The sequence below is a fragment of the Malurus melanocephalus genome, unplaced genomic scaffold (genome assembly GCF_030028575.1).
Source record: "Malurus melanocephalus ecotype Western Australia unplaced genomic scaffold, MMel_1.1 scaffold_22, whole genome shotgun sequence".
Classification (NCBI taxonomy): Eukaryota; Metazoa; Chordata; class Aves; order Passeriformes; family Maluridae; genus Malurus; species Malurus melanocephalus.
The window spans coordinates 2,555,061-2,581,399 of NW_026623254.1; the positions used below are offsets into that span (position 1 = coordinate 2,555,061).

Here is a 26,339-nt window from a genome sequence, read left to right on the forward strand (position 1 = left end):
CCATTTTAGAACTGGAGATGGTGTAGGAAAAATGAAACAATTGCCTGCCTCCAAAGTGATGGTGTATACAGAGCAYACAAATGGAAAAATACGAAGGGGGGGTTTTGAAATTCTCTTAAGGTATTTCTTACATGTGTCTTGTTACAAGAACAAGTATGTACAAGTAACTTAGACTTTTATTGTTGCAGGATAAGAACTTAGTCCAGATCTGCAAATGTATTTCCATTACTTAGGATCTGAAGGTATGCAGTGAAGAAATAAGAGATGAGATCACAACAGTCAGAATTAGAAACATCATCTATAGTTAAGGTTTATTATTTTCCTCATGAAGCCCTTTTTGAAGTTGTTCATTATTTTGTGGGAGTTAAACCATTTGGAGTGACAGCTCATCAGATTGATTATAGTAAGAATTTAGGTTCAGGGAAAAATTACATGCTATTGAACACCTATTTGAGGTTAAAATAGTCTTCCTTTTTTTTTCTCCTCTCTTCTAAATAGCATTGTCAGACTTTGGAAAACAATTTGACCTTGAACTTAACTATAGCTGTGGAATTAGAAGTGTAYCTTTGTCAGGTACCTCAGAGATGCACTTTTAAAATAATTGGGAACATATTCTTAGATTGGACTAAATTATAAATGAAAACCTTGATGTGAGAATCCTGGTGAGTCCTCCACCAACTGTGTGTGTCACACACAGTAGAGCAGCTTTTCCCCATGGGTCTGGAAGCCCAGATACTCCACAAGAAACATACAGAAGCTGCTGCTTTTCTTAACATAGTGGAAGGCAGGGTGGAAATAAAAAGGCTGGAAATTGAGACACTGAAGGCAGCTCTCTTTCCTTTTCTTTCCAATAAAAGCAATTTTTTTGTTGTCTTCAGGTCTGAAAAACTGCTCTCCTCTTCTTGATTGAGGAGAGTTCTCATTGCTTTTTGTYACTAGGTAGGAGTGATGTGCACAGAATCAAGAAAAGAGTGTGGGTTCTAGTTTAACCTCTTCCACTTGACAGTCTTCTGTTAGTGCCAGCTTTTCTGCAGATGAAATTATGCATTTATATTCAGACTGGATTTGTGTAAGGCATTTTTGTGTTATGTTCAGATGATTTCTATAGATTGGGGCCTGGCTTTATTTCAGTGTGTTGAAGACATATTGTTTGCTTTAGAAAGATAGCAGAGAATACAGAGCACTGGTAAGCTAATAAAGGTAATAATAGTTTCAGATTTTGAGGAGTTGCATTTGTTTGCCACTAAGCCTTTCTTTGGTGGATTTTTATTTCACTGGAATCATGTGTTGTTTGACTGAGGATATTTAGATGTAGTTTTTAGCTTTGTTGCAGACTTCTTCACTTTCCTTTCTAAAGTTGGTGTCTATCAATTTTTCATAGCAAAACTGGAACAGGACTTTCACCCTCCATGTGTTTATCTTAGTACCTCTTCACTTAACTTTTACATTCCTTGAGTGAGATTCTTTGTTTTTTTCCATTACAAAAGGTAATGGATCTCTAGGCTGATGGGGGCATTTTGGAAGTCTATTGTGAAATAGTAATGAGACCCACTTGTTATTTAAGTGAGCTTATAAATAAGAAAAAAAATATTTAATAAAAACAACTTGTTGTTTAAGAAATTGATGGCCTGGCATCTACAGCCTTCCTGCCTTAATTTCAGTGTCATGCACCATCATGATTTAAAAATTATTTGGAACTGATGATGCAATGGCAGGAGGTGTGACTGGAAAACCAGTGGTGTGGGGGAAAAAATTCTCTAAGCCAGATGGATCATAATATAGATGCTATTCCTGTGTCATGACTAAAAATTTCTTGTAGCATCAACAGAAGGCATATTTAAGGGAAATCTTGCAAATACAGTTTGCGTTTGGGCTCTTTTCCAAAAAAAGTAACGAACCTGCTGATGGACTCTTACATCTGCTGAGCTTTATGGAAATAAATGGATCAATGGTCTTTAAATTTTCCTGCAGTACTAACAGAACTTTTGCTTTGAGGCCATTTAGGGGCTTGCCAGTGACCCTGTTTGGTTTGACTGCTACACAGTTGATTTTTTTTCATRAAAGATTTCTGATAAATTTGGATTAAAAATCTGCCTGAAGTCAGTCTATCACAGCAGAGCCACAGACATGGTTTATTAAACAATCCACCATGTCTGTGCTGTCCCTTTTTTTTTGCCTCGTAAAACCACAAATATTTGCTGGTTCTATCTGAAAGTCTGCAAACTGGTCACCCAACTTTCATGACTGATAAATGATGGCAGGAATATTTCAGGGTCCAGTCTATTAACAAAAATTGTTTCTTGTCTTGATTTTTAAGGCATAGTTCCAAGCACAATGAAGCAGATGGTRGTAAGGAACTTATTCTTGACTTCAGTAATGTTGCCAATCATTGCCCACTCTCAAACCATTTSATTTTGGGGGAAGGGGTCTGGAGAGGCTTTTTCATTTTGTTGGGGGTTTTGTTGTTGCATATTTTGTGKTTTTTTTAAATGAAATAGCTTAAATAGTTCCCTCCTCACTTGAATTTCACTGGTCAAGCTGAAAAATGGCCATGTGTGATCCTTACTTTGCATTAATATGTCTCTGAGTAGGATTCTTTTTCCTTTAATAACAGAATCGGTTGTTTTGGGGCTTTTTTYCCCTTTCTTGCTTGTTCATAGATACTATTTTAAACACTTGAAATAATGGAAATTATTAGCAGTTCTGTCTTTATTAGCAGTTCTCCAAATAAATTAATCAGGAGCTTTATCAACATTTAAATGGAAGAGCAAGTGTCTGATGATTTAACATGTAGGGTCTTTTCAGAGCTTTTTGGGAATTTAGGCTAAGCTCATATCAAAATAAACATTTTTATTGTTTGAAAAACTCTTACCTTGCATCAATTTGTCGATGTTCTTGTGCCTGAGAAATCATAAAATTTTAGATCTCTCTTCAAAAACTTTCAGAAATAACAGTATATAGCCAGAGAGGAATTTCCATTATTTAGAAACAAATACAATTACCTGATACATATTTTGTATTGTGTAGCTTTGAACAATGTAGAGAAGCAAGAAACCTAAAAATTCCACTTCTATTGATGAGCCACATTTCTTTCAATATGATATGATAGGTTAAATTTTTTCTAATGTTTTGGTTTTAAGTACCTAAATAGTAAATTTTTGTGTTTGAAAGTACTTAAAGCCTGTTTAGAGCTGAAAAAACCTTAAGACTTAAACTAGGAAATACCAAAATTAAGGTTGATTGTGCAATCTCTCCATTCATGGAATTTTATATTCTGTGACATTATTCTTTTGCAATAAGGACTTTATTTCAGTTATCRATTAGTCACACTGGTGTTTATATTAAGAGAGGCTACTCGGTATTCTCATTTTTCTCTCATTACTGGTATGTGGGTCTCTTGCTTTGTTATATGCTGCTGAAGTTCTGCACTAGAGACAGAATTACTGGGGTTTTTTTGTTGTTTTTTTCCCATAATCACTACAGTAGCTGATAACTCATRAGCAAACTGAACTGTTGTACCTTGCTTAGACTAGAAATATTATTTTTCCCATTTCACAAATTAGGATCCTAGGGYAGAGTAGTTACAATTAGGCACTAATTAAATATGGAATGTCTGACTTTATTACTCAAGCCAAATTTTTCCAGTATATTTATTATTCATATGTYCAAAAACACTTCTTGCAGACTTTGATTGGGATGGTTGGTGTTTTTGCAGTCACGCACTCAAATCTTGCACCCAGGTCTAGGATCTCAATTCAGCCACTGGGTACTGAAGCACACTCAGCCAGTGCAGCCACTTCAGATGACATTTCACAGCTTGTGTATCATTGCATAACATCTCAGGATGGAATTCAGCTTTCCAAGACAGTCTGCAGCTGTCTTAGCTGCAGGTTTTCTGTCTTTTCTTTCCTTTGTTGCAGTCTTCTCTTGCATTATGCTGCAGAGTAGGATGCAGAGCTTCAGCAGGCAGGTCTGCTGTACCACTTGAGCCTGGACAAAGGGGAAGGAAACTCATATCCTTGTATTGTGATTGTAAACATCATGGACCAAAGGAGAAACTTCTTTTTAATATAACCTTCTTTTTAATATAAGTGGATTTACATATTGAGGAGCAAGTGTCTAGACTATAACTAGGGTAAAATACTTTAAGAAGTACAATACCAAGAATAAACCACAAAAATGTAAAAATTACTATTTTTATTTTTTTTTAAATTCCAGCAAGTGTAAGACAGTCTCTACGTACAGGGGAATCTCTTGACAGTAGTTATTTCTGTATCATTTTTACCAAGCTTAAAGACTTTGTGCAGTCTGTGGAGCAATAGCTTAAAAATCATGTGTTCCAGGTACACTAAAACAAAAGCTTTGATAATGGAAATGTCTGTCCAGAGGACAGAAATCTAATAGCTGGAATAATGAAGAGGAAAAAAATAATCCCAGAAAATGCCTTTTTTTTAATAGAATACTTAACACGAATGATTGAAGCTGATAAGAAATTCTGTATTATCATAATAACTAAATTAATGTTTCAAATATTGAGAGGTTAGAAACTGTTATCTATAATTCTGGTAGATAGCAGCTGTCAGCTTCTGCTTATAAATAGTATCAAGTGTTCTAGTGTTTGTGAGGACAGGAGAAATCCGTAGCCAAAAAATGAAAATTGTAAGGCGGAAGCTTTAGAATTGGCTCTGAAGTCGTGATTTAAAACTTAAATAGTGTCCTTTCTGAAATTCAATCACTGAGCTATTAAAGGAGCTTCACAGATTTTGGTAAAATTTTTCAGTTTCAATTTATGAGTAGCCTGACTTTTTCAAATTGTAAAAAGTCTAGAGACTGATATCCCTTAATAATAATTTCAGTTAGTTTATTTAAGTAATTTATTTAGCTTCCCATTCAATATTAATTGGATCTTCTTGATTTCATAGGTGCATTATGGCATAGTTTTGTGTAATCTTAACAGCATTGTAACTTGGGCACTTTCTTTTTCATGTCATCAGTTCATTATTTGGCATCGATTTTATTTTCTTCTGTTTTTTACAGTAATCTCTTCTTACATAACTATGGCTGAAGCTGAGTCTAAAAGTGACTTACTATTTCCTCTTCTGTGTGGCAGTAGAAAAATTTGCTTTGTGCCTCTGATGTTTCATGTTTCATTTTCAACATGAACATGAACATGAAATTACCACTCTACAAGTGATACCTAGGTCTGGAATTCTATTTTGTCAAACAGTCTGATGGAGAGGGAAGGCAGATAAAAGTAATCTGTTTATGTTTAATCCTGATAAGACCCATTGTGTTTTCATGCTGGTAGAAAGCTTGCAGTGGAATTGTACTGTGTGTGTACAAATGTGCCAGGTTCCCTGGCAGTTCATTTGTTATCACCTTAAATTCTCTTTCTGGCTGTAAGGTTTTATGTGTTACCACACACACAAGATCTTTTTTTTCCTTTTTTTATTCATTATTAATTAAGATGGAGGCCATTAATACTCTTTCTTACTACTACTATTTACACTTTTTTCTCTTAAATACCTATCACAGCAGAATGTACTACTGTAGTGTGAATTTATGCCATGGTTACTCCAGGCATCTCAGATTTCCACAGGTTACTGTGCTCTCACTGGTCCCTCATTTTCACATGCATGAAAGAGCTCAGGGTACATTGTGCTGCCACAAGCTGTGATTGTTTCTCAGTGTATTTCTGAAGTGTTCATCTGTTCTGGGCAGATGGGGAGCAGTGTGGAAGGAAGAACAGTAGGACTGTCCACTTCTGAAAGAATTCACCACTCACTGGGTGAGCTCTAAGCTCAGAGGATGTTGGACTTTGGTCTTAGCTTGCTTGCAGCTATGCTTCCTAATTTGGATTGAAAATACCATTTAACCAAGGTGAGAAAGTGCATGTGGTGGCTTTGAAGCTCAGTTGATATCAAGGCTAGAGGTCTCTGGATCTGCAGTATCTTCACTTAAAGCTGCAGTTAAGATGGGATATATTGTTTGGTGGTAATGTGGTTTGGTTTGGTGGCACAGACCCAGTGTGCTTATTCTGTGACCCARCACAGGTTTGTATTTGTTGCAATTGTATTTCAAAATACTATAGTTCTGTAAAATCTGCAATGGTCTTTTATACCGGTTATCTGCCAGTTTAGTTGTGTTTGTCACTGAGTTGAGGCAAACTGGCTTACTTCTGTTGTTGGTTTGAGTCTTTCAGTTTCTAATGGCCAGAAGCAGTGCAGCATTTCTGAGGGGCTGTCAGCTTTCAGATTTATTAGATATTCATAAATAGTCCATGACATGTCTGTTCCATTGGCCAAAAGGTAAAGCTGTCCACCCTGTGTTGCATATTGATGATGCCACCAGCTGTGGTAGACATAAAAAAAAATTGAGAAGATGGAGCAGATGGCCAAGATGTCATCAATACTTTTCTCCAYTGGAGATTCTTTTTAAAAAAAGAAGAATCTTGATTTAAAAAAAATTTGACATGTCTGGGGTTCTCAGTCTGCTGTGCTGTTGCATTGAAGAATGTAGAGTTACTTGTGATTTGGACAATGAGTTTTCAAAATTTCAAAGTTTTTCATCAGAAGGATGTGAAGTTTTGCATAACAGGCTGGTGTTTTAGAACCTTATGAGTTGTTCACACAGTTTTGTACAGGTTTGCAGTTTATTATTGGATGTTCACTGGAATATGCTAGAATATTAATATGTATTTGAAATGCATATTTTAATATTGATGTTAAAACACCTGGACTTACTTGYGCAGTTCAGCTCTTATGTTGCACATTTGTAGAACTACTGGTGCATATTGTGATACTTGCCTTTTTTAGGTGAATAATAGAAATCATCACACTTTTCAGTAATCTACAAAGGACAGTACATATTTTAAAAGTTCATTTTTGTATGTCTACAGGATATCTGGTTTGTGGGGTATTTTAGRCTTTTTGCCCATGTGCTGTATTAAACAGTTTGAACCATTTTTAGTTCTACAGAAGACAAGACACAGCTGAAAATTTGGTGGGGGAATGGAGAAAATGTTACACTCATCTCTTGCAAGCAGCTGTACATTCATTTTCTTTCCAAACATTAACAAAGCCAAGGTACACTTCATATGCCATGGGTTTGGCTCTGTGGAATGAAAGGAGTTATTGCCTTTGGACTCTCTTAATATTAGGAAATATTACATCATCAGGGTCAGTGTTGCAATTGTTTTTAAACAGGTGCTCAAGCCATTTGAAATGAAATTCATTTTCAAATGGAATCTGACCCCCACTGTGTTTGAAGACATGTTAGGAACTGCCAATTCTTAATAAGGTTAAGAGACAACTTTTGCCTGCAGTAGGGTAGAGGGGACAGAGGGGAATCCCAGGGTCTCCCTGTTTGTTACTGTGGACATGGACATTGCACAAGGCTGTGCTGATGGAGAGGGAAAGATCTGTATTAAGCCTTTAAGGGCTTCTGTCTCCCCTTCCCATAGCAGATGCCTAAGGTTMAAACAAGGACAGTTACCCTGGTGAATGGGGATGGATTGTTTTGAGACTGTGTTGTGGATTTATTCCCAGGCTATCTTCCCAGAGCTGTACAACATAGGTGTGAGTGGAAAAACCTCCCATTCTAGTTTGGAATGATTGTGGAACCTGCACTAACTATGGTCCCATTATGGTTCTTACCATTGTGATGGTTTCATTCATGGTATGTGTGTTTGAGGATCTTGARCTACCAAGAAATTCAAATCCTTCATTTCTGCAGGCACTTTAGTGGAGATCTGAACTTAAATACAGGTTTCTTATATTGGGGTTGGCTACAGATAATTATTTATTTGCTGTTAAAATAATGGGCAGCATTRTAGGAAATCTACAGGGAGACAGAGGTATGTTCATACTACTCCACCAACTTTGATGCTATATAAGATAAACCTGAACATTGTTTGAAAACTAAACAGATTTTCCTACTTCCATATGCATGCAATGCTCCCTGCAGTGTGCTGGTACTGGAGTCTAATAGATATGATAACTGAAATGAAGGACAGAGGAAAAGATTTTAAAGAGAAAAGCCCCACTGGTTTAGTGTTCTGAAGAAAGGGATCAAATACTTCGCCTTAATTGAATATTTAAGRGCTTGTAATTTACATACTTAGAGATGCGCCTTTGATCTTTTTTGATTTTATAGGATCTGAGGTATCATTTTGTGTTTATAGATGGGGAAAACATAAGATGGAAATAAAAATTCATTGGCAGGTTACATTTAAATATCTACTGGGTAGAATTGCTCTTTGAGAAGATTCTCACAGTTTGTGTTTAATGTGCATTTACAGTGTCCATATATGGGATTTGGTTTTATGATAAGGAAGAATGCCAAAGAATTGCAGAGCTCATGAAAAAGTAAGTGATGGATTAGCAAGACCTTTTTGTGCATTTTATTGATGTATTTCTGTACATAGATGCATATTTTGTGTTTTAGAATGATCATACCTTTCTACTTAAAACTTATAAATATAAACTTCATTGCACGTGTCAAGCCTGTATTTCATAAAATCAGAAATAAGTCACTGTATTGCAGTAATTTTTCCTAATTTGTAGTGCAGCTCTCCAGCTACATCAGAGTGTAACAGTTGATATGATTTATTTCCTGATGACTCAGAGATCTATTTTGAAGAATTGTATTCTTTGGAGTTTTAATATATTTTTCAATTTGGGGAGATTATTTTTTTTTTGGATATTGTTACCTTTTTTCTTTTTTTTTCTTATATCAAGGTAAGTGCAGCCTATGATGAGAACATATTGTCCTAATACAGTTTCTGTGGGTTTTGTTCTGTTTGTACATCATGGCTGATTTCTTGCTTCTTCATTTCTTAGCAATATGTACAAAATTCACTTTGTTTTTGGCATATAATGCAAGATTCAATTAGCTTTCAGTCCATTACTTTCAGACACATAAATACGTGTTTTTATACATGCTACACAAACTTCAATTTTGCAGTCAAGTCAAAGGTGAAGATTTCACATGAAACTGTGCTCTCAGCTGTATTTTAATCTATAAATGTCATGGACAGATTTTTTTCAATGTTGCTTCTTTCTTCACGTGTTCTCAATGTATAGGGCCTATCCTTTTGCAATACCCTCAGGTACTGGTGGCCTAATGATGGGCTTGTTTGCAGCGACCCTTTTCTTAGGACATGTTCTGCTGGTTTTCATGTTTACTTGGAGGAGGAAGGAGCTGAAGTCTTACAGATTTTATTAAYATATGAAATCTACACTTTTTAGAGCTGTAACGTGGAGGATGTAGTAAAGGGGCTGAGTAGGAACAGGCAGTGATTGGGTATTCCAGTTGCCTGTGGTATATGGGGTTAGACATACCATTGTTTGTCACAATGTATGTTAGACATACATTGTCACAAATCTTGTAAGGGACAAGGGACAGAAGGGGAGGGATGATGTAGAGCTGGGTCTTTGTCATCCTTAGGAAAGCCACGGGAAGCAGATGCAGTCGAGCCAACAGCATTAAGTACTAACWGAGCACGATGCAAAGGCCCTGTCAGACCTGTGAATCTCCTTTTCAGGTCRTCTGTCTCAGTCTAACAGCTTCTGTTGCCAGTGGCATCCAGTTTGATTGCCAAAGTGATGGCCAAAGCCCATTTCTGTGCCCTGCAGTACAAATCCCCACGAGACTCATCCTCACACATCTCRATTCATAGCAAAGTGCTTTAACTCTCCCACTGCTACATTCCAGATAGGGTTTGTGATAAAATACTGGATGGGAAGGTAGTAATCTTTCCTCTATATATCTTTTTTAGAAAGTAATACCTGCTGCTTTTCATTTTGCAGTGACAAAACAGTGTGAAATGCAGACTGTGACAGTGGTGGAGTTTTGTTCACTGGGGTTTGTTGGTTTTGCTGTATATCCTACAGCTCTAAAATGAGTTAGTTGTGACCCAAGAAATAATTGATGGGGATGAGTTTGCAGAAATAAACAATGAACCCTAGGAACCCCAGGTTTTTGACAGCTCATTTTAGTTAACTAGCTTAAGTTTCAGTTGGTGGTGATTAGGTGYTCTCAAACTGGTAATTTACTACAATAAAACCTAGTGTTCAGAGGATTCATGCAAATGTAAACCACGTGTAGTGGTTTATAATAGCAGTATTTCATATAGATAAAAAATACCCTGTTGCTCAGCCAATTGGCTTTGTGTTTTAATTCTCAGCATTCTACAATAATAATAAAACAGCTGGGGCAGGAAATTGGTCATTTGCTAGTAGTTAATGCCTGATTTGTGTGTGTTTGCCATCCTCCACCACCAGCAGAACTGAATAACGCTATRAATTCCCTACTCCTTCTGGGTATAGAAATTGTGACTCAGTTATGGAAATTTTATTCTATCGTCTAGTGTATTCAAGATTGGAGAAAATTAATCTCATGTCAAATGATGATTTTATAGAGATCCTTTTTTTTAATACATGTTTTAATGTAGCTGTCTTCCCCCCATCTACATTAAAACATGCATTATATTTGCAAATATTTGATTTTTGATTAAGTATTATATAGTAATTGTGTTTAAATTTTTATATTTTATTTGTGCTTTTTGTCTTGTATATCCTTCACCTTTCAGTCTAACTCAGCAGGAACAATTCAAAGCACAGCAGGGCACAGGAGCAGGSGTGTCCCCCATGATCATGAACTCTGCTAATAACAAAGAAGTGGATATCTTACGGATGCTTACCAAGGCCAAAGATGAGTATACCAAGGTGAGACGTGCCCCACTTTACATTATGCAACGTAACAGCTCTGGGTTTGGGTGTTTTGGGTTTTGAATAGTTCTACTCAAAGGTGAAAGTGATTTTGRACAGTGTGCTCTCTCATTTTATGTAAAAGTGGCCAGTAAGAAAGTTTTGGTAGGATTTGCTACAGATTCAAAAGAAATTAACGCTGTCAATAAAAAATTCTGGAAGGAGAATGTGGATATGATTTGATTATCTGTTGAATGGTAGAGGGTAAGTGCAAATATAAATTGCCTTCCATCCAGACCCTTTGAGCTCCTGTGCTCATTGAGTAGCACCTGGAAGCTGTGTCCYTTTCCTGCATGAAGTACTTACCTGGTAATAGTTTCTGTGGTTTGTACAAAGGACTTGGTTCAGGAGACCTTTGAAAGTGAAGTTACTGCTTTTAATTGTGGTTGTTAGCTACTTTCAGACACTAATGGAAGGAAATGAAAAGGTTGAAATGCAGTATCATTTCAGCCCGTGTGCTGCTTTAGTCTTCTGAGGCTTCTAAATAAAGAAGTAACTAATGGACTAATAATGTTCTCTATTATTGAGCAATCAAAAACGTTTTACTTTGGGGAATAAAAATCTAATAATTTTAACTATCCATATATAAGCTGCAAATTGTTACAGAGCCTGCAGGTTCCTGCTGCTGTTTCCTGTATTGCTTATGTGCTGTCATGCGATAATAGAGCTCGTAAGTGTTCTGAGTCTGGAAATATATGTATAYCTTAACTTTTTCTCTCTTGAAATTCCTTGTGTTTATTCTTTCTGAAATGTAGCTGCTAATAACATCCTCAGAAAGATGACAGCAAACTATTTGAGCTWGGGTGAAATGTAGCCCTTTTTTATTGTGGTATCGTTTCTATTGAAGCTCGGGGCCTTTGTGTTTTCTGTAATAGAGATTGAATGTATTATAGTGGGCAAACACTTCCAAAACCTGGTATCTTTCTCATGTTTTAATACTGAATCAGTATCTAATCTTGGCATCAGARAGTATGGTTTGAGATGTTCTGAAATGTTTAAGAGGTTTTCATTAGATAACCTTAAAAATACTGCAAATGGAAAACTGGAAAAGTATTATGCTTTGAAAAGATTATATGAATAAGGGGTCATTAATCTAAAATATGTTACCTTCCCTTTCTGCATCAGCACACAGAAATCAAGACAAAGGAGAGGAGATTCTGTTGTTTAAATAATAGCTTTTAGGACTCTTTTCCCTTTAGAAYCTTTCACAAATTTGCTTCTTACTTTATCTTTAATCTTTCTGCATTTAAGGGATTGCCAAGGAAATAAAAAATAACATGAGAAGTTCCTCCTCATCTGGGACATGAGTGCTAGAGATGCCTGACCTCTTAAGAACAGGATATGTGTGATTTCTTGTTTGCTAGTAATATAAATTTCAAAGAGTGTGATAAATAAAGGCAATGACAACCATTTTTCTATTTAATATCAATATGTTTCAGAGCAGTCGTGCTTTTAGARTGGTTTATGGCATCTACTTTCCTGTCAGTGTATGTTTTACTACTTACAGTCTGATGTGCTGAAATTAGTTATGAAATATGTTGTTCTCTTTTTTGAAATCTGTGTTTATTTAGTGAAGAGTTAGAAGCTGTAGAATAAGACCATCAATTTTTCAAAACTTGTAGAGAATTTTGCTCAATTTTTAAGAGTGTAACTAATTTTGAAGGGTGTATCTTGTTCCCAAMTGATGCTACATGTTTAGAGGTTATGTGCAAAATAAAATACACAGTTTCCCTCTTCCTTTTTTAATTAATGGAGCTTTAAGATGCTACACCATTGAGATTTTTGTTTTGGTTTTTTTGAATGTTCCTGTTGTACACCTGCCTTCTCTTGATCTCTGGAAGGGAAAAGCTGGTCTCAATGATAACTGGGGAGAAAACCAGTTGAAGAGCTGCTAGGGTACAGAACTAAGCATGACACAATGGGTTTCTCTTTAACCATTSTGCCTTACCTTGTACTGCAGGACTGGCTCTGGTTTTAGCTCTGTGCTGCACAGTTCTTCTTCCAGCATTTTCAGCTTCATATTGTACAGGCAGACTATGAATCTCACAGTACAGCACAATTGTTTGCCTCAAGTATCTCTGACTGTACCAAACTTGCCAAAACCCCCTCAGTGCTTTTCTTTCTCTTTTTGATCCACATTGACCATGTGTATCTTCTTTTGTTCCAGGTTGCTGAACCTTCCTTTGACTTGATCTTAAAACCTTTTGATTTCTCATGCATCTTTTGTGGGAACATAGCTTTGAATAGGACACCTGACTAAAGGACAGATCTGTGAAGCAAGAGTAGTAATGGCCAAATGTTGTAGCTTATGAGGACTTTCTGGTTCTGTCACTAAAGAGCATGGTGAAATTTCTTTYATGCTGCTTTTTGCTGTTTGATAATAGCATCTGATACCTTCTTTACCTGTCTACCTGACAGCTGCTTAAAATGTCATGCTAGTGCTCCCAACTCACTCATCAGCTAGGCCATGCTCCCTGTTTGCCAAAATGGCTTTATGTTCTGAGTTCCAATAGTTACAGAGCTTTCTGAAATCATCACAGGCTTCTTTTTTCTTCAATGTGCTTCTGTGTTTGATAGCAACCTACTAGCCTTGTTATCAAATCACAGCAATGATACCAAGTCAGGTCAATGTCATTCTCTGTGGGCCTTTGTGTGTGTACCAATGCACATTTTGCTGAGGAATTTGGTCTAAAAATGCTCATATAGTGATAACTCTCTTAAACTCTACTGCTTCTTGCCTAATTTTTATGTGCTTAGTTCTGTGATCATGCAGGGTATGACAGTGGAATCTAAGGTACTTATGGTTTCTGAAGATTTCAGCCTATTAAAATACCCTAAGGAAATAAGGGTTTTATTTAARTTCTGCAGAACTCATTGTGAAATATTCAAGAGGATGTGATCCATCATGTTAAAGAAAAAGACTATATGCTTTTTGCCCAAAAAGTTATGCTGAAAAATAGCAATGAGAAGATCCRTTGAAGAAAAGGCACCATCATTAAAAGAGAGCTATTTGGGAGAAATAAAACGCTATTTAATCTTACTGAAATGCAGTTGTGGTCCATCTAGGATCTGTCCAATCTGACAAACAACTGAAAGGATTCAGAACCTACTGGAGCCCCTTAAGTCCCCAGGAGAWCTCAAGTTCTGCTTCACTGAGAAGCAGAACCAGCATGTTTGTTTATTGCTGCAGTAGGTGTCAGAAATTGATTAAGTGACCAGTTTTGTATATTTGAGAGTGGAGGTTATTTTCTCACCTGGCATATTTGCATTCTAAGGAGTTTGTCTCAAAGTTCTGTAAAGGACACTGATATTTTCAGGGTCACAGAGCAGTGGCTCTGCTGTTTATCCATAGAGCAGTCCCCAGTCTGGAATTCTGGCCCCAGGAAAGTACAAGACTGAGCTCCTTGGAGAGAGAAGGAGAAACCAAAATTGGTCATCCTTCCCCAACAATTCGTCCTGTGGCATAATATTTGGAGCCCATCAAATTCAGTTATGAATGTAACTGTTGRATAGAATTAACTTCTTGTTAGATAATTCTAAAAATCTTGCCAGTTTCTTGGTCCCAGTTGTATCAATTGATGATGACTTCAGATATACTGTTTTCTACTGAAAATAGTCTTCTATGTATACACAATGTTTTTTTGAGTTTCATTGAATATATATATATTYTTATATATAGCATCTTATTCATGTTTTCTATTTACTATTCCTTTTTCATGTAGCATTTTGTTTTTTCTGAATTAAATCGTGCCTTTTTTTTTATATGACATTATTTGTCCCTGATCACTTTCAATTATCTGTCTGACCATCTTTTTAATKAATACTGTTATTAATATTGTCATATTTAATAAGAAATCATACTGATTCTACAAATTTATTAGATCTTTAATTACTTTTCTRTGCATGTATATGCATCCTGCAAGTTCCCACCATATGAAGATTTGTGTAAAGGAGTTTGAGTTATAATTCTACTTTTTAACAAAAGCGTTTTAAATGTTCTTTATGGGCACATCAATCCTTCATGGATCTAAGCTACTTTTAGGTGCCTGTTGGTGCAGGAAAAGCACATCTGTTGCTTGGTTTCTAAGGTGCTTTTAAAAATTATTCTATGTTTTTTTAAGTGCAAGAAAAACAGAAGGTCAAAAGRGTACTGAGATTTAAATTAGAGGGAGGCTTCATATTAGGTGAATCTTGGAATCAAGTGTTCAGTTTTACATACGTCTTGAGGTTTTAGAAAATTAGGTTGCAGTTGWTACAGTTCTTCTAATAACATAATACTTCATCATCAATGCTGCAATTAGTATTTTTGGTCATTGAATACTTGTTATGTCTATATTTTCCTATAGTTGAGGACTAAGGGAAAAGATATTGTCACACAYACCAAGAAATCCTTTTTTCTGTTGCAGTGTAAGACGTGCTCAGAGCCAAAACAAATAACCAGCTCCTCTGCAATCTATAACAACCCCAACCTAATCAAACCAATTCCAGTGAAGCCGAGTGAAAGTCAGCATCAGCGAATCTCCCAGCAGAGCAAGGTAAAATGTGCTGTGTTCTGACTGTGCTGCTGTCATTGACTTACAGGAACAGTTATTTAGCTGTAAGGTCAKTTCAACAATCTGAGATGGAACCACTGTAAGGAATGATTTTAAAGCACAACTAATCTGTTTTGTAAAAGCTCCCTAACCTCCACCATATGATATGGAAACATGTAAATAACAGACGTACTATCCTGATGCAATAAAGAAATTCTGGTCTTTCGAATTTCAGGTGCTGTTTTGATCACAAGCTGATCAATTCAATTGCTGAATCACACTTTTTCTAGGTTTTTATTTGTTTTTGGTCTTTTTTGGGGTGAAATAGTTTAAATAAAGAAAAGTCTCTTGGTACATCTTCAAGCCAAATCACGCTGCAAAATCCTAAAAACTGAATTCAGCTGTGACCACCAGATGCACAAGAAGTGGCTCTGCTTCATAYGCAGGCAGATTGCTGTCTCTTACTAATATTGTACTGATGGCTGTAAGAGAAGATGCTCTTGCATGTTATTTAAAGCAAAGCCACTGCTATMTCTCAGATTCACTGATTTTCTCCCACATTAGCAGCTTGACAACAGCCTTCTTGCCCTTCCTATGTGACAAAACTATTAAAAATCCTCTTGGGGAAAAAAGAGCATAGCAGTTTTCTCRGCTTTTCATTGAATACTGCTGGCTAAATATTGTCCCCACTTAATGTAACTTATGCAGGAGGGAACTATGTTTACTCTTTTCCTTTGTTCCCTCACAGAATGTGGATCCTGAACCACAGCACTTGTCTTTGACAGCACTGTTTGGCAAACAGGACAAGCCAGATGTTTCAGAACCACTTAACAAGCAACAAGAGAACCTCCCTGTTAGGCAGGGTGTGGTTCGTTCCCTGTCCTACGAAGAACCCAGCAGGCACTCCCCCTCTGCAGAGAAGCAGCTCTGCCCTGCCATCCAGAAGCTCATGGTGCGTGGCACAGACCTTCATCCCCTCGCTGAGTTCCCCGAGAACCGCCTCTGTGAAAACGGCAATATCCACCCTGCGGGGGAGACTTTCACAGGGCTCTTCCAACCTGTCACTTCCCATGGCATTGCAACGTCTCACGTCGTTCAGGACACTGCTGGCACTCAGAGCTTACTGCAGAAACTGCAGAGTCAGTCCGGGTCGGTGACTAAAATGGACCCCAGTGCCACAGGACCTGTGAACTCGACAGCTCCTGTGTTCAGCAGGACTCCTGCTCCTGTTGGAGCACCAGCAGCACCAGTAAATAACATGAGCCAGCCCCCTTTGGTGTACTTCAATCGATCCCTACCAGGCCAGACTTTAGAGGCTCAGACACTTGGTAAAGAGCAATCCAAACTTCCCAGACAGCCACTTCCTCTCTCTGGCAATCAAGCAGCCARTTCTGGGGTGATTTCACCTCAAGAGTTACTGAAAAAACTCCAGATAGTTCAACAAGAACAACAGCTCCATGTATCGAGCAGACCAACGTTGGCAGCTAAGTTCCCTGTTGTTACCCAGAACACCAGTACACTGAAACCACTGGATTCCTGGATAGAAAAGGCTCCAGGCACGGAAAAACAGAGTGCTCTCTTCCAGGTAAATGGGGAACTTCTTCATAAATAAATATAAATCTAGCTATCTTTCAAATTGATGTTTTCTTAGGAAGTCTTGATTTCATTGTCTTACTGCATGTTGCACATCATTCATTTTGCTGGTGATACTTTAACAACATTGAGTAAATTCTGATTTACTAAGAGGTGATACTGTACATCCTGAAAGCCACATCTCTTGCACATTAATGATGACCAAAAATACTGTAGTGTTGGGTTTTTCCACAGGCCCTTTGAAAAGTCACCTTGTTTTCACATGCCATTCTTAGCCTGTTACGTGTAATTGCTGGCTACTGAGTGTGATGTTTGGGGTTTAATAATTTTTTTCTGCCAAATTAGTCATAGCTTTCTCTGTGTCGATAAGCATTCTTTTGTTTGCCAGTTGCTAAAGATACTTAAAAGGTCCCTTGTTTTTTAACAGSAGCATTTTGAAGTATTTGTATATTGGTCCATTAGTTATTTTGTACCACACTGGCTACTTCTAGAGACCCATTAGCTATTGTTTTTTAATTTGCTGTGTATTATTTGGAGAAAAAAGGTTTTGTGCCTGAATGACATAAAAAATCAAAACTCCCTTAATTCTGTTTATTTTGATCCTAGAAGTCAGATAGGTATCTCAGAAAATTCAGATGTTGAGAGACTGTGTCTGTCTCATGAGTACATTTTTATATTCTTCAGAAAAGCAACATGTGAAGTACAAAATGTCCCATCCAGAACAGCTACTGTCTTTAACAACTTCATTTTCTGTAGGATTTTCTACACTAGAATGTCTTTACATGTCCTGCTTGGGAATGTATCTAAGCCCCTTTTAGCTTCCTTTATTTTGGATGGACTGTGTTGTACTGAAGTCTGACTTGTATTGGAGTCYAGAAGTTACTGATCGAAAGCATTCCCCTTTCCAGTTTCAAGTTCAAAAGCTGTTTTTCTATTGCAACTAGTGCATTCTTGTATTTCTATTTCGTTCTGTTTTTCTCTTTTATTCTGTTTTTCTATTTTTATCAAAAGCTGAATGAAAGACTACAGAATATTTCACCATGCTAGAAAGGTACCTATGCATGAAGAGGCTGAAACACTCCTTTAATAAGAACCATGTCTATCACTAAGTCTGTACAGGTCAAGTTTTCTAATTCCATGAGAGGGGTAGGAGGAATATGAATTTGATATAGCAAATAGCCATCATTCTTTTTGTTCTTTTAATTAATGCAGTAGGATTTGAATCTGTGTGAAAGAGTTTTTTGGGGATTAGTCATTGAAATTATTCAGGATSATTTGCTTACAGATGGTAACTTTGACTTTCCACTGGAGAGCTAAAGAATAAAAGGAGGATCCAGAGTCAAAAAAAATTYGTTTTCACTGGGGATTGAACTTGCCTGCTTTAAATGTAAGAAATTGTGTGATTCACTGGTACCTGTGCTGATAGCATGAGGACATAATGAAGGCATTCCTACTTTGAAGGTAAAAGTGAAATGAGGCAAGTGCCAGGCTATACACTTTAAGTCAGTATGCATGAATAAAATAAAAGAAATATGCTGATATCTTTTTCACATGAAAAATCCCTACAGATGCTGCTATGGCTAATGACTTTAATTTTGTATACATGAAAAAGACAGTGATACCAGCATTAGTTGCAATGTGGAAAGGTAATTCCTCAGATCTGGCCTAATGCAATTACATTAGTTTTACTGCTTGAGTTCAGATAGACCACGAGCTTGTGAATAAGTTCACAAGCTGGAATAAGTCTCGATCACTTTGATTATTGCTGCAAGTTTGCCTTAAAAGGCAGCTGAGATTCTGTCTCCCTTTGCATTGCTGTGAGCAGACCAAGGAGACTGAGGCTGTCTGGGAGTGGCTTCACAGGCTGCCAGAGCTGATGTCGGTACAATATTAGATGCAGCTCTTTCCACACATTTAGTATTGCTTTGGAGATTCAATGCATAGACTAAAAATGATAATGAAAGCATGGCCAATTATTGTTTAAGACAGCTAAAGCTCTGCAGTCTGGAAGGAATGGCCTCTTTCACATGCAGCAGATTGCAAAAAAAGCAAAAGCAGGGAGGCTAAAAATGAAGGAAGGAGTGTGTTCCTCTGGAAGCCATGAGTTAGCCACATGAAATATATCTACTTTTGAAAAAAAAACCTGGAAGATAAAAWACAACTTTTAAAACCAACATTAATCTTTTTATAATATTATCCCTGCAGTAGACCAGAGGTTTCAAGTGCTGCCATGCCTGCAGAGTAGATATTTGAGTGAAATTGAATTGGCACAAATATATCTGCACATGCTCATGCAAAATTGATCAAAGCAGATTCTGACAACAAGTGCAGCAAAAGGTTTGTTCTGTGTAATTATTTGTCTTTTGGTATTGCCTCTTCTACTATGCTTCAGCATACAGATAAAGCAAACTSTAAAAAGTCTGACAGGAATAGAGGGATATCTGAACAGTGTCTGTTGTTGGAAAATCATATTAAAGGAGCACCCTAAATCCATCAGCAGCACTAAGAAAATGTAAGCAATAGTCCTTTCCACARCTGACACATTACATGTCCAAGTTTAAATTGGCTTCTGCTGCATCTCCATATGGTATAAGAACTGCGATCTCCCACATGGAAAGGAAGAGACCAGTTACCAAAAAAACGGGAGGGAAAAAAAAAGAAAGAAGGAAAAAAGCAAAATCTGAAGAAGAATACTTGGAAGCATTCAGGCTGGTCTGATGCCAACCTTTTTTTTGTGAAATATTCCTTATGCAGACAGTGAGTAACGTGTGCTTAAGATACAATAAAAAAGCATTAATCGACAGTGGGCTTTCAGGGATATGTTTAGTGTTAGGCATGCGTTATCCTGGTTATAGATACATACATGCTTAAGTGTTTATGTTAATCAGAATTATGGTTTTAAAACTGCTTACAATAACCCAGACACAAATTTATCTTTTCTTCAGAAGGCAACATATCRTGCAGCTTGTCTTTCCCATTTCCTGCAGCATTTTTTCATCCAGAGTGTATTTTGTATATAATGTTACATCTTCTGAGTATGTGCATGGAACTCCRTGTCTGTGGTGTGAGCATCACAGCACTGCTTGTTTTGTCCTGACTGCAGTTTCAGCACACAATTGTGTAATGCAAATAGGTGCATTAAACTTGTTTCAAAAAGTATTTCAGCTTCTGTAGCTAAACAATTAAAATATTCTAAATCAAGCTTGAAAGACAAAGCAGTGTTAGCGTTTTAGCCAGCTTTGTTTTAATTAACTGCCTTTAAAGTTCCTCAACCATTCTTGGATTAAATGCTCTCAGTTTTAAGTAACGCCACTAAAAATTGTTAAAGGCCCACAGCACCCACTGGGTGCYGGTGTTCCAGAAGAGCCCTTGATCCACGTGGGATTCTGTTCACACAGGAAACAACAGAAGGTGCCAGTTTGCATTGCAGGAGACCCAGTGCATTCCTTGGTTCRTGGTGTTCTGTGTATTTGCCAGCTATCATGTCATCCAGCTGCCAACAGCCACACAGAATACCAAGCAGATATTTTAGTGAGCATTTGGGCTTCAGGGAAACAATGTGATATACTGCATCAGTTATTTTGTACATTTTTCATTGTTCTTACTTCATGGTTGCACAGCTGACTGCAGACTCCTACTCTGTTATTAGTGACTCAGARATTTAAGTGTTGACCTGGTAAAGCTGGAGATAATGGATGAACAAGCAACTCAGGTTCTGTGGGGAAGACGTTGATCGACAGAATTTTGGAAGGRCTGTTATGACTTGTGAGAAGCTACTCAAAGATAAAAGATTGGTCAAAAAGCTGTTAATGTCCCTACAGAGCATTTGCAGAGCCTTATGCAAAAGCATGGGGTTAATAGGAATTGCACTGGTAGTGCCAAGATCAGCATCCTGTTTTCTGGTGGGTGTCAGTTGTCCCAGTGACTCAAGGTGATCTGAGCTGAATCTCAAATTAGAATTTTCCTTTATGTTTAAAACAAACCCCAAACAGCCCATGTTGTTTATGTAAAAGTCTGTTAAATGGCAGAAGCTTTGAGCATGAACTTTTAGCAAAAAATACATTTTAATGTTCAGTACAGACACAAATGCTATGCACTGAAAGAAGATACATAGACTTTCTACTGACAGAATATTTGAAATTCTACAGTACCCTGTAGATGTTGGSTGTGTCACCAGTAGATGGCAATATTGCTCATTCCATATCGTTTCCATATGCTTGGCATGTTCTACCAAACAGACCTTTCTAACCAGARAAGACAAATCATTCTTCATAAGTCTTTTAAACCACAACATCTGTTTGTCAGGAGGAACTGTGTGTTATTAAGAGCACAGTTTGTCTCAGGTTTTGTTTATTTGCCTTGGGCAAATGAAAAGAAGTCTTTTGATTTTGAAGGCCATGTTATCTGGGTCTGACAGAGTCTGCTGTAGATTCAGCTGCCTTAGTGGGACAGTCTCCTCTAGCTGCTCCCAAACCTCTCTTTGAAGGAGGTTTCTGCCCTTGTAGAGCAGTTTTGTGTATGCATTCTTGAAATCACATTAGCAAGAATCATCTTGTTTAAGCAAACTCTGCCAATTTTGTTGGAGGTAAATTAATAGAAGTTGCTCCAGCAGCATGATGAGTAGTGCAGAAGCTTTGGGYTAAGTGTCTGGGGGTAGTTGGTGTTCCACAGGCAGGAGAAGAACTTAGCAGAGTATGAAGGTCTCACTCCACACAGGGATGTCACTTTGGACTCACACAGGTTTTGTTCTAAAATCCCGATGTTTTTCAAGCATAGGTGTGCAAACCTACAATGAGTTAGTAATACCTCTGCTCATTCAGGAGCTTGGAACACAGACCTCGTGACTGCTGTTTTACTTACTTGCCCTGGGGCTGGGAAAAAGCTGTAGGTCAAGAGTTTTGTAGTGCTCTGTATTTGAGAAACAGACAYAGTATTTACTTAACTGGGTAAATACTGAAAAAAGAAAGGAAACTTTTTCTTTAGGTGCATATTTCATGCTTGCTTTCCTGACTGCTAGTCTTTCTGCTTCCTTAAATTTTCCATAAAACAGTATGMGATAGAAACTAAGAGGACTGGTATTTCTTCTTGTATTGTGGTCTTATTAACATTGTTCAGAAATGTCTTGGGTGCAACAATCATAGCTAGGAGAAAGAGCTACAAAAGCTACAAAAATGTGACTGTTCTTTAATGCTAATCTGTATGGTTTTGCATACCTAGGAGGTCAACCTCAGTTCTATTTTCTTAACTTTAATTTTTCTTCAAAATTGAAATGTAATCCAGGACACAGAGTAAAGTGATTCAGTAGCMTTTCACCTTAATATGGTAGCAATAAATCATGCTCCAGTGCAAAAGGGATGAGCTTTGGTGRGCTCATATCAGTTCCTTTGTATGTTCCTTAAAAAGATTGGATATTTGAATAACAAGAAGATGCTGATTAGGATTAAGGTTTATTACTAGAATTACCTGGAGGGAGATCTGATATCTGCAAGCTGAGCGAATTAACTTTCTGTTACGTTGTATGTTACATCTGATAGTATTTGCTAATCTTGCATGTCTTACAGTTCTAAGATGCATTGCAAAATTTGAGGGTAAAAATTATTTGGCAGATACTCAGGTTGGTGTGTTTAGGATGCAGAGGGAACTTGCAGAACTGCTGCAGCATCAAGGTTCTCTTTGAGGGCCATTTTGGTTTTGTCAACAATGTTTTGTTTATGAATCTGTTCTGACAGTGCCACCAGCTCACTATGGATCTTTAGCTAAATGAATCTCTGGTTTTATTTYCTCTCTCCTTAAGTAAAATGAGAAGGTAAAATATACATATATATGTATTTATTAAGTAATTTGAAAGTTATAATTGGAAAATACTTTCTAGTATTAGGTACAAAGGTTAGTCTTTAATAGTGATAGTTGCATGTAATATGTTCTGAAAGATTAAATTTTCTGACTTACTGTCCCTATGTAGAMGACTTTACAGCTGCTTTCTCCAAGTGCTGATATTAAACAGTAGCCTGATTTCTGTAATAAAACCCTCTTGTCCTAAGATCATCAGCTAGAGTTATCACACTTGAATCCATTGCTGCAATCTCAAATTGGATGGAAGACCTTTTCATCTGGAAATAGATGATAGAGTTGGTCCTGAGTCGGAGTTCTACATCACTGTGTTGGTCTCCAGCAGTCTCTGTGCCTGCTGCAAGTCTGTCTGCAGTTCTCATCATCTCTATTGCCACGGAATGAAGTAGATATCTTTAATTGATGACTGTATTTCTRTATGGACAGGTAATCTCACCTCAACGCATTCCTGCCACTGTGACTCCCACCTTGCTGATGTCCCCCATGGTGTTCACCCAGTCCACGCCTGCTCCMCCGAAAGCCGGTGAAAGCGGCCGTTTGGCAGTGGCAAAGCCAGACCCTGCTGCCAGCTCGGCCAGTCTGCTCCTGCCACTGTCAACCCCAGAGCCAGCTGTGGTCAACAGCACCTCCATGACCAAAATGCAGCTGCAGGAAACACTTCTGCACCTGATCCAGGTAATGTGCCAAGAATTCTCCAGCTTTGCTTAAAAATTCTGATGCCTGTTTTGCTATAAGCACCCTGTAATCAGTTGTATCTGTCTAAAGGCTGATGGAATAATTAAACACATGTTGGAAGTTATGGGAGTTTGTGGCTCTCTGTTAACAGGGCAGCGTGGCTTAGGCTGGGGATGCAGTTGCCTCTCCTTATACATTGCTGACTTAACTGCATTTTGATTAATGCATCTGATTTGGGGTTTGGGAAAGATAATAAATTTGATGGGAAAGAACAAAGATGACTGAAAGCTTTGTAAGGTCAGCTTATGAGCCAGAGAGACATCTATTAYATTTTTAGCTAAGGATAAATAATGGGTGATTATCCTAGCTGCCAAATGTTTCAGACATGCGCGTAAGCAGTAAGAGGAGTTCAGACGGGAAATTAAAATTGCAGGAGGAGTGTGAGCAACTATAAAACATGGGCTAGATAACATTAATATATATTAATTCAGTTTAGCATTTGAACTAGAGAATTACATTGAATGAAATTCCTTTTGCTGCAGTTCTTCAGGTTTAATYGTGGCAAAGCATTAACAGTGTTCTGTATGAGATAATTGTTTACTGCTCTGGCATGATGCATAATTATGAGTATTTTTTCCTTAACTTGCTGATGAATATCTGAAGAGTGGAAGTTGAGGAGACATTACATRACTAAAGACCTGGCTACAGAGCATAAGGAACAGAGAAACATGTTTAGAAGTCCACTTTGTAAGCCAAAACTATGTGCCCATATGGCTTTGAAATAAAATTAAAAATCATTATTTTAAGTTACTTAAAATGTTATTTAAGTTATAAATTCGGAAAGGAAATAGTATCTTTAACATGCTAGAGGCTTTTCTCATTTTCCCCAGTGTCTTTATTTGGGGCTTAAAAAAATCACATTAGCTTGTCTTTACATGCTTTGAGTATTTGGACAGTATTAAAACCATATATGAAGTTAAGAGGTAGCTAATCAAGGATGATTGGGATTTACCCTCTGTAACCCTATTTGTAAAATATATATTTTACCCTACTTGGTGGCAGTTAGGAGTTACCTGGAAATTATTCCCTGCCAATGTGTCAGCTGTCATTTTCCATTATATAAAACTATAATTTTGGATGTGCCTAATTTTCCTTAAATATTATTTTGATTGTAATTATTCTGATATGTTTATGTGAGCTACTTGCAACATTCTTTCCTAATATGGGCTGACTAATTCTTGCAACATGTTCTTCAGAAAGAAAAAKCTAAGCATCAGAGCAAAAGGAGCARCATCCYTTAGGAGCAGTWAKCCTAAAAGAGCCTAAAATCCTGCGAGGATTTGCTCAGGTAGGATTTTAGTGTAGGATCAAAATCCAGCATGTTTCATTATTCTCTCAGACATGCTTGGAATTATCACTGACCTGATGGAAAATGCAACTTAAGGGAGTCCCTAGATAAATGAGGGCAAAGAAGAGAAATTACAGGGTTGGAACTTTAGTATTTTCACTGAGTTAYTATGCAACAATACTGGGCCCAATTTAAATGCCCTGTGAGTTTTGAAAATCTTCTTTCTGTATACTCATTGTTCCTTACTGAGATACAGTCATGGGAAATAAAACACATCTTTGGTGAAGGAAAGAGCCTTGCTATTGCTTTCTTTTTTAGAATAGAGTAAGGTTGAAAAGTATCTGGTCCATAAAATGGAATAACCTTCTCTTTACTCCAACTGCCTGTCCTGCTAACAATTACCTGTTTTGTTTTCCAGAATGATGACAACTTCTTAAACATTATTTATGAAGCATATCTCTTCAGTGTGAGGAAGGCGGCGATGAAAAAATCTGTGTGAAAGATGATTTTTTAAATTCAATTTCCATGACTTCCTGAACTCCAGGAAGAAGATTTTGAAATTTTCAAGTATGATTATGTTTGAAGAAATTAATGGTCTTAGGCATTTTGCATACACTTAGATTTTACTCRTTGGCAAATACATGCTGTACTTGAGAAAAAAAAAAAAGTGAGCAGAAATGGATTGTGCCTTTAGGGAGGGGAACGTCACGATACTGAAGAATTAATCACAAAATATCTTAAATTATTTTTCTTACCCTGGTCCATACTTAGAGTTGGTTTCCCGGCATAAGGACTCAGTTCTCAGGACCCAGTTTCCTTTTTTACTTGCAGTGTGGTTACTCATTGACGAGGTATTTGTCCCTGATTTTCCCGAGCCGTCCTGCGCAGCTGTCCCGGAGAACGTGCCCATCCCTGACCACATGGTGGCAATGTTGGACTATTTTTAGGAACATGAAAATCCGGGTGAAATCTTGGAACGGGAAGTTTCGGGAAGACTGATTACTCTACTTAGTTGTCTGCAAAGCAATTTAGAAGAAGTGTCATGACTTCCCCCAAATTTTTTGTAGGAAAATCTTTTTCTATTTTGACAAGAATATTTTTAGCTAGMTGTAGAAATGGGATCCTTGCAGGTGTTTTGAGGAATTAGGGGGGTGGGTTTGTGAATGTACTTGCTATGACATAGCTCTGGGGTACCACTGGATTCATGTTTCTGTTTTTCCAGGTCCAATCTGCATTATTATAAACAATGTGAAAATTGGTTAAGGGGAAGGCTACCTGGTGTATTAATTATTTTTTTTAAGCCTGTTCCTGGAGCACAGTGATTTCATTGATCCATTTCTAAAGAAAATAAAAAGGATAATCCTTACTGTGTGCTGATGTCATTTTCTTGTGCCATGGGCTATATATGTTTGTGTGACTTTAAAATGTTTTTGCACTTGACAGAAGACACATTGGGTTTTAAATCAGTGGGAATAAATTCATTAAAGTGTTTTTATGTATACTTTTATTAACATCTGCTGCTGAAGTGCCAGTTTAGTACAGYTTAGGAATACACAGTTGTTGCTGAGGAGG

General features: G+C 37.3%; 1 protein-coding gene across 1 annotated transcript in view; it reads left to right on the forward strand.

Annotated features, from left to right (window-relative positions):
* Nucleotides 1-26,133, forward strand: part of DCP1B (decapping mRNA 1B) — a 40,848-nt gene extending 14,715 nt beyond the window's left edge. The window contains exons 4-9 of the mRNA XM_057390047.1: nt 8,300-8,366; nt 10,592-10,727; nt 15,176-15,304; nt 16,050-16,886; nt 23,171-23,419; nt 25,186-26,133. Coding sequence (XP_057246030.1) covers nt 8,300-8,366; nt 10,592-10,727; nt 15,176-15,304; nt 16,050-16,886; nt 23,171-23,419; nt 25,186-25,266 — 1,499 coding nt within the window. The 3' untranslated portion in view covers nt 25,267-26,133. The remainder of the gene's footprint in view (nt 1-8,299; nt 8,367-10,591; nt 10,728-15,175; nt 15,305-16,049; nt 16,887-23,170; nt 23,420-25,185) is intronic.
* The last annotated feature ends 206 nt before the right edge of the window (nt 26,134-26,339 follow it).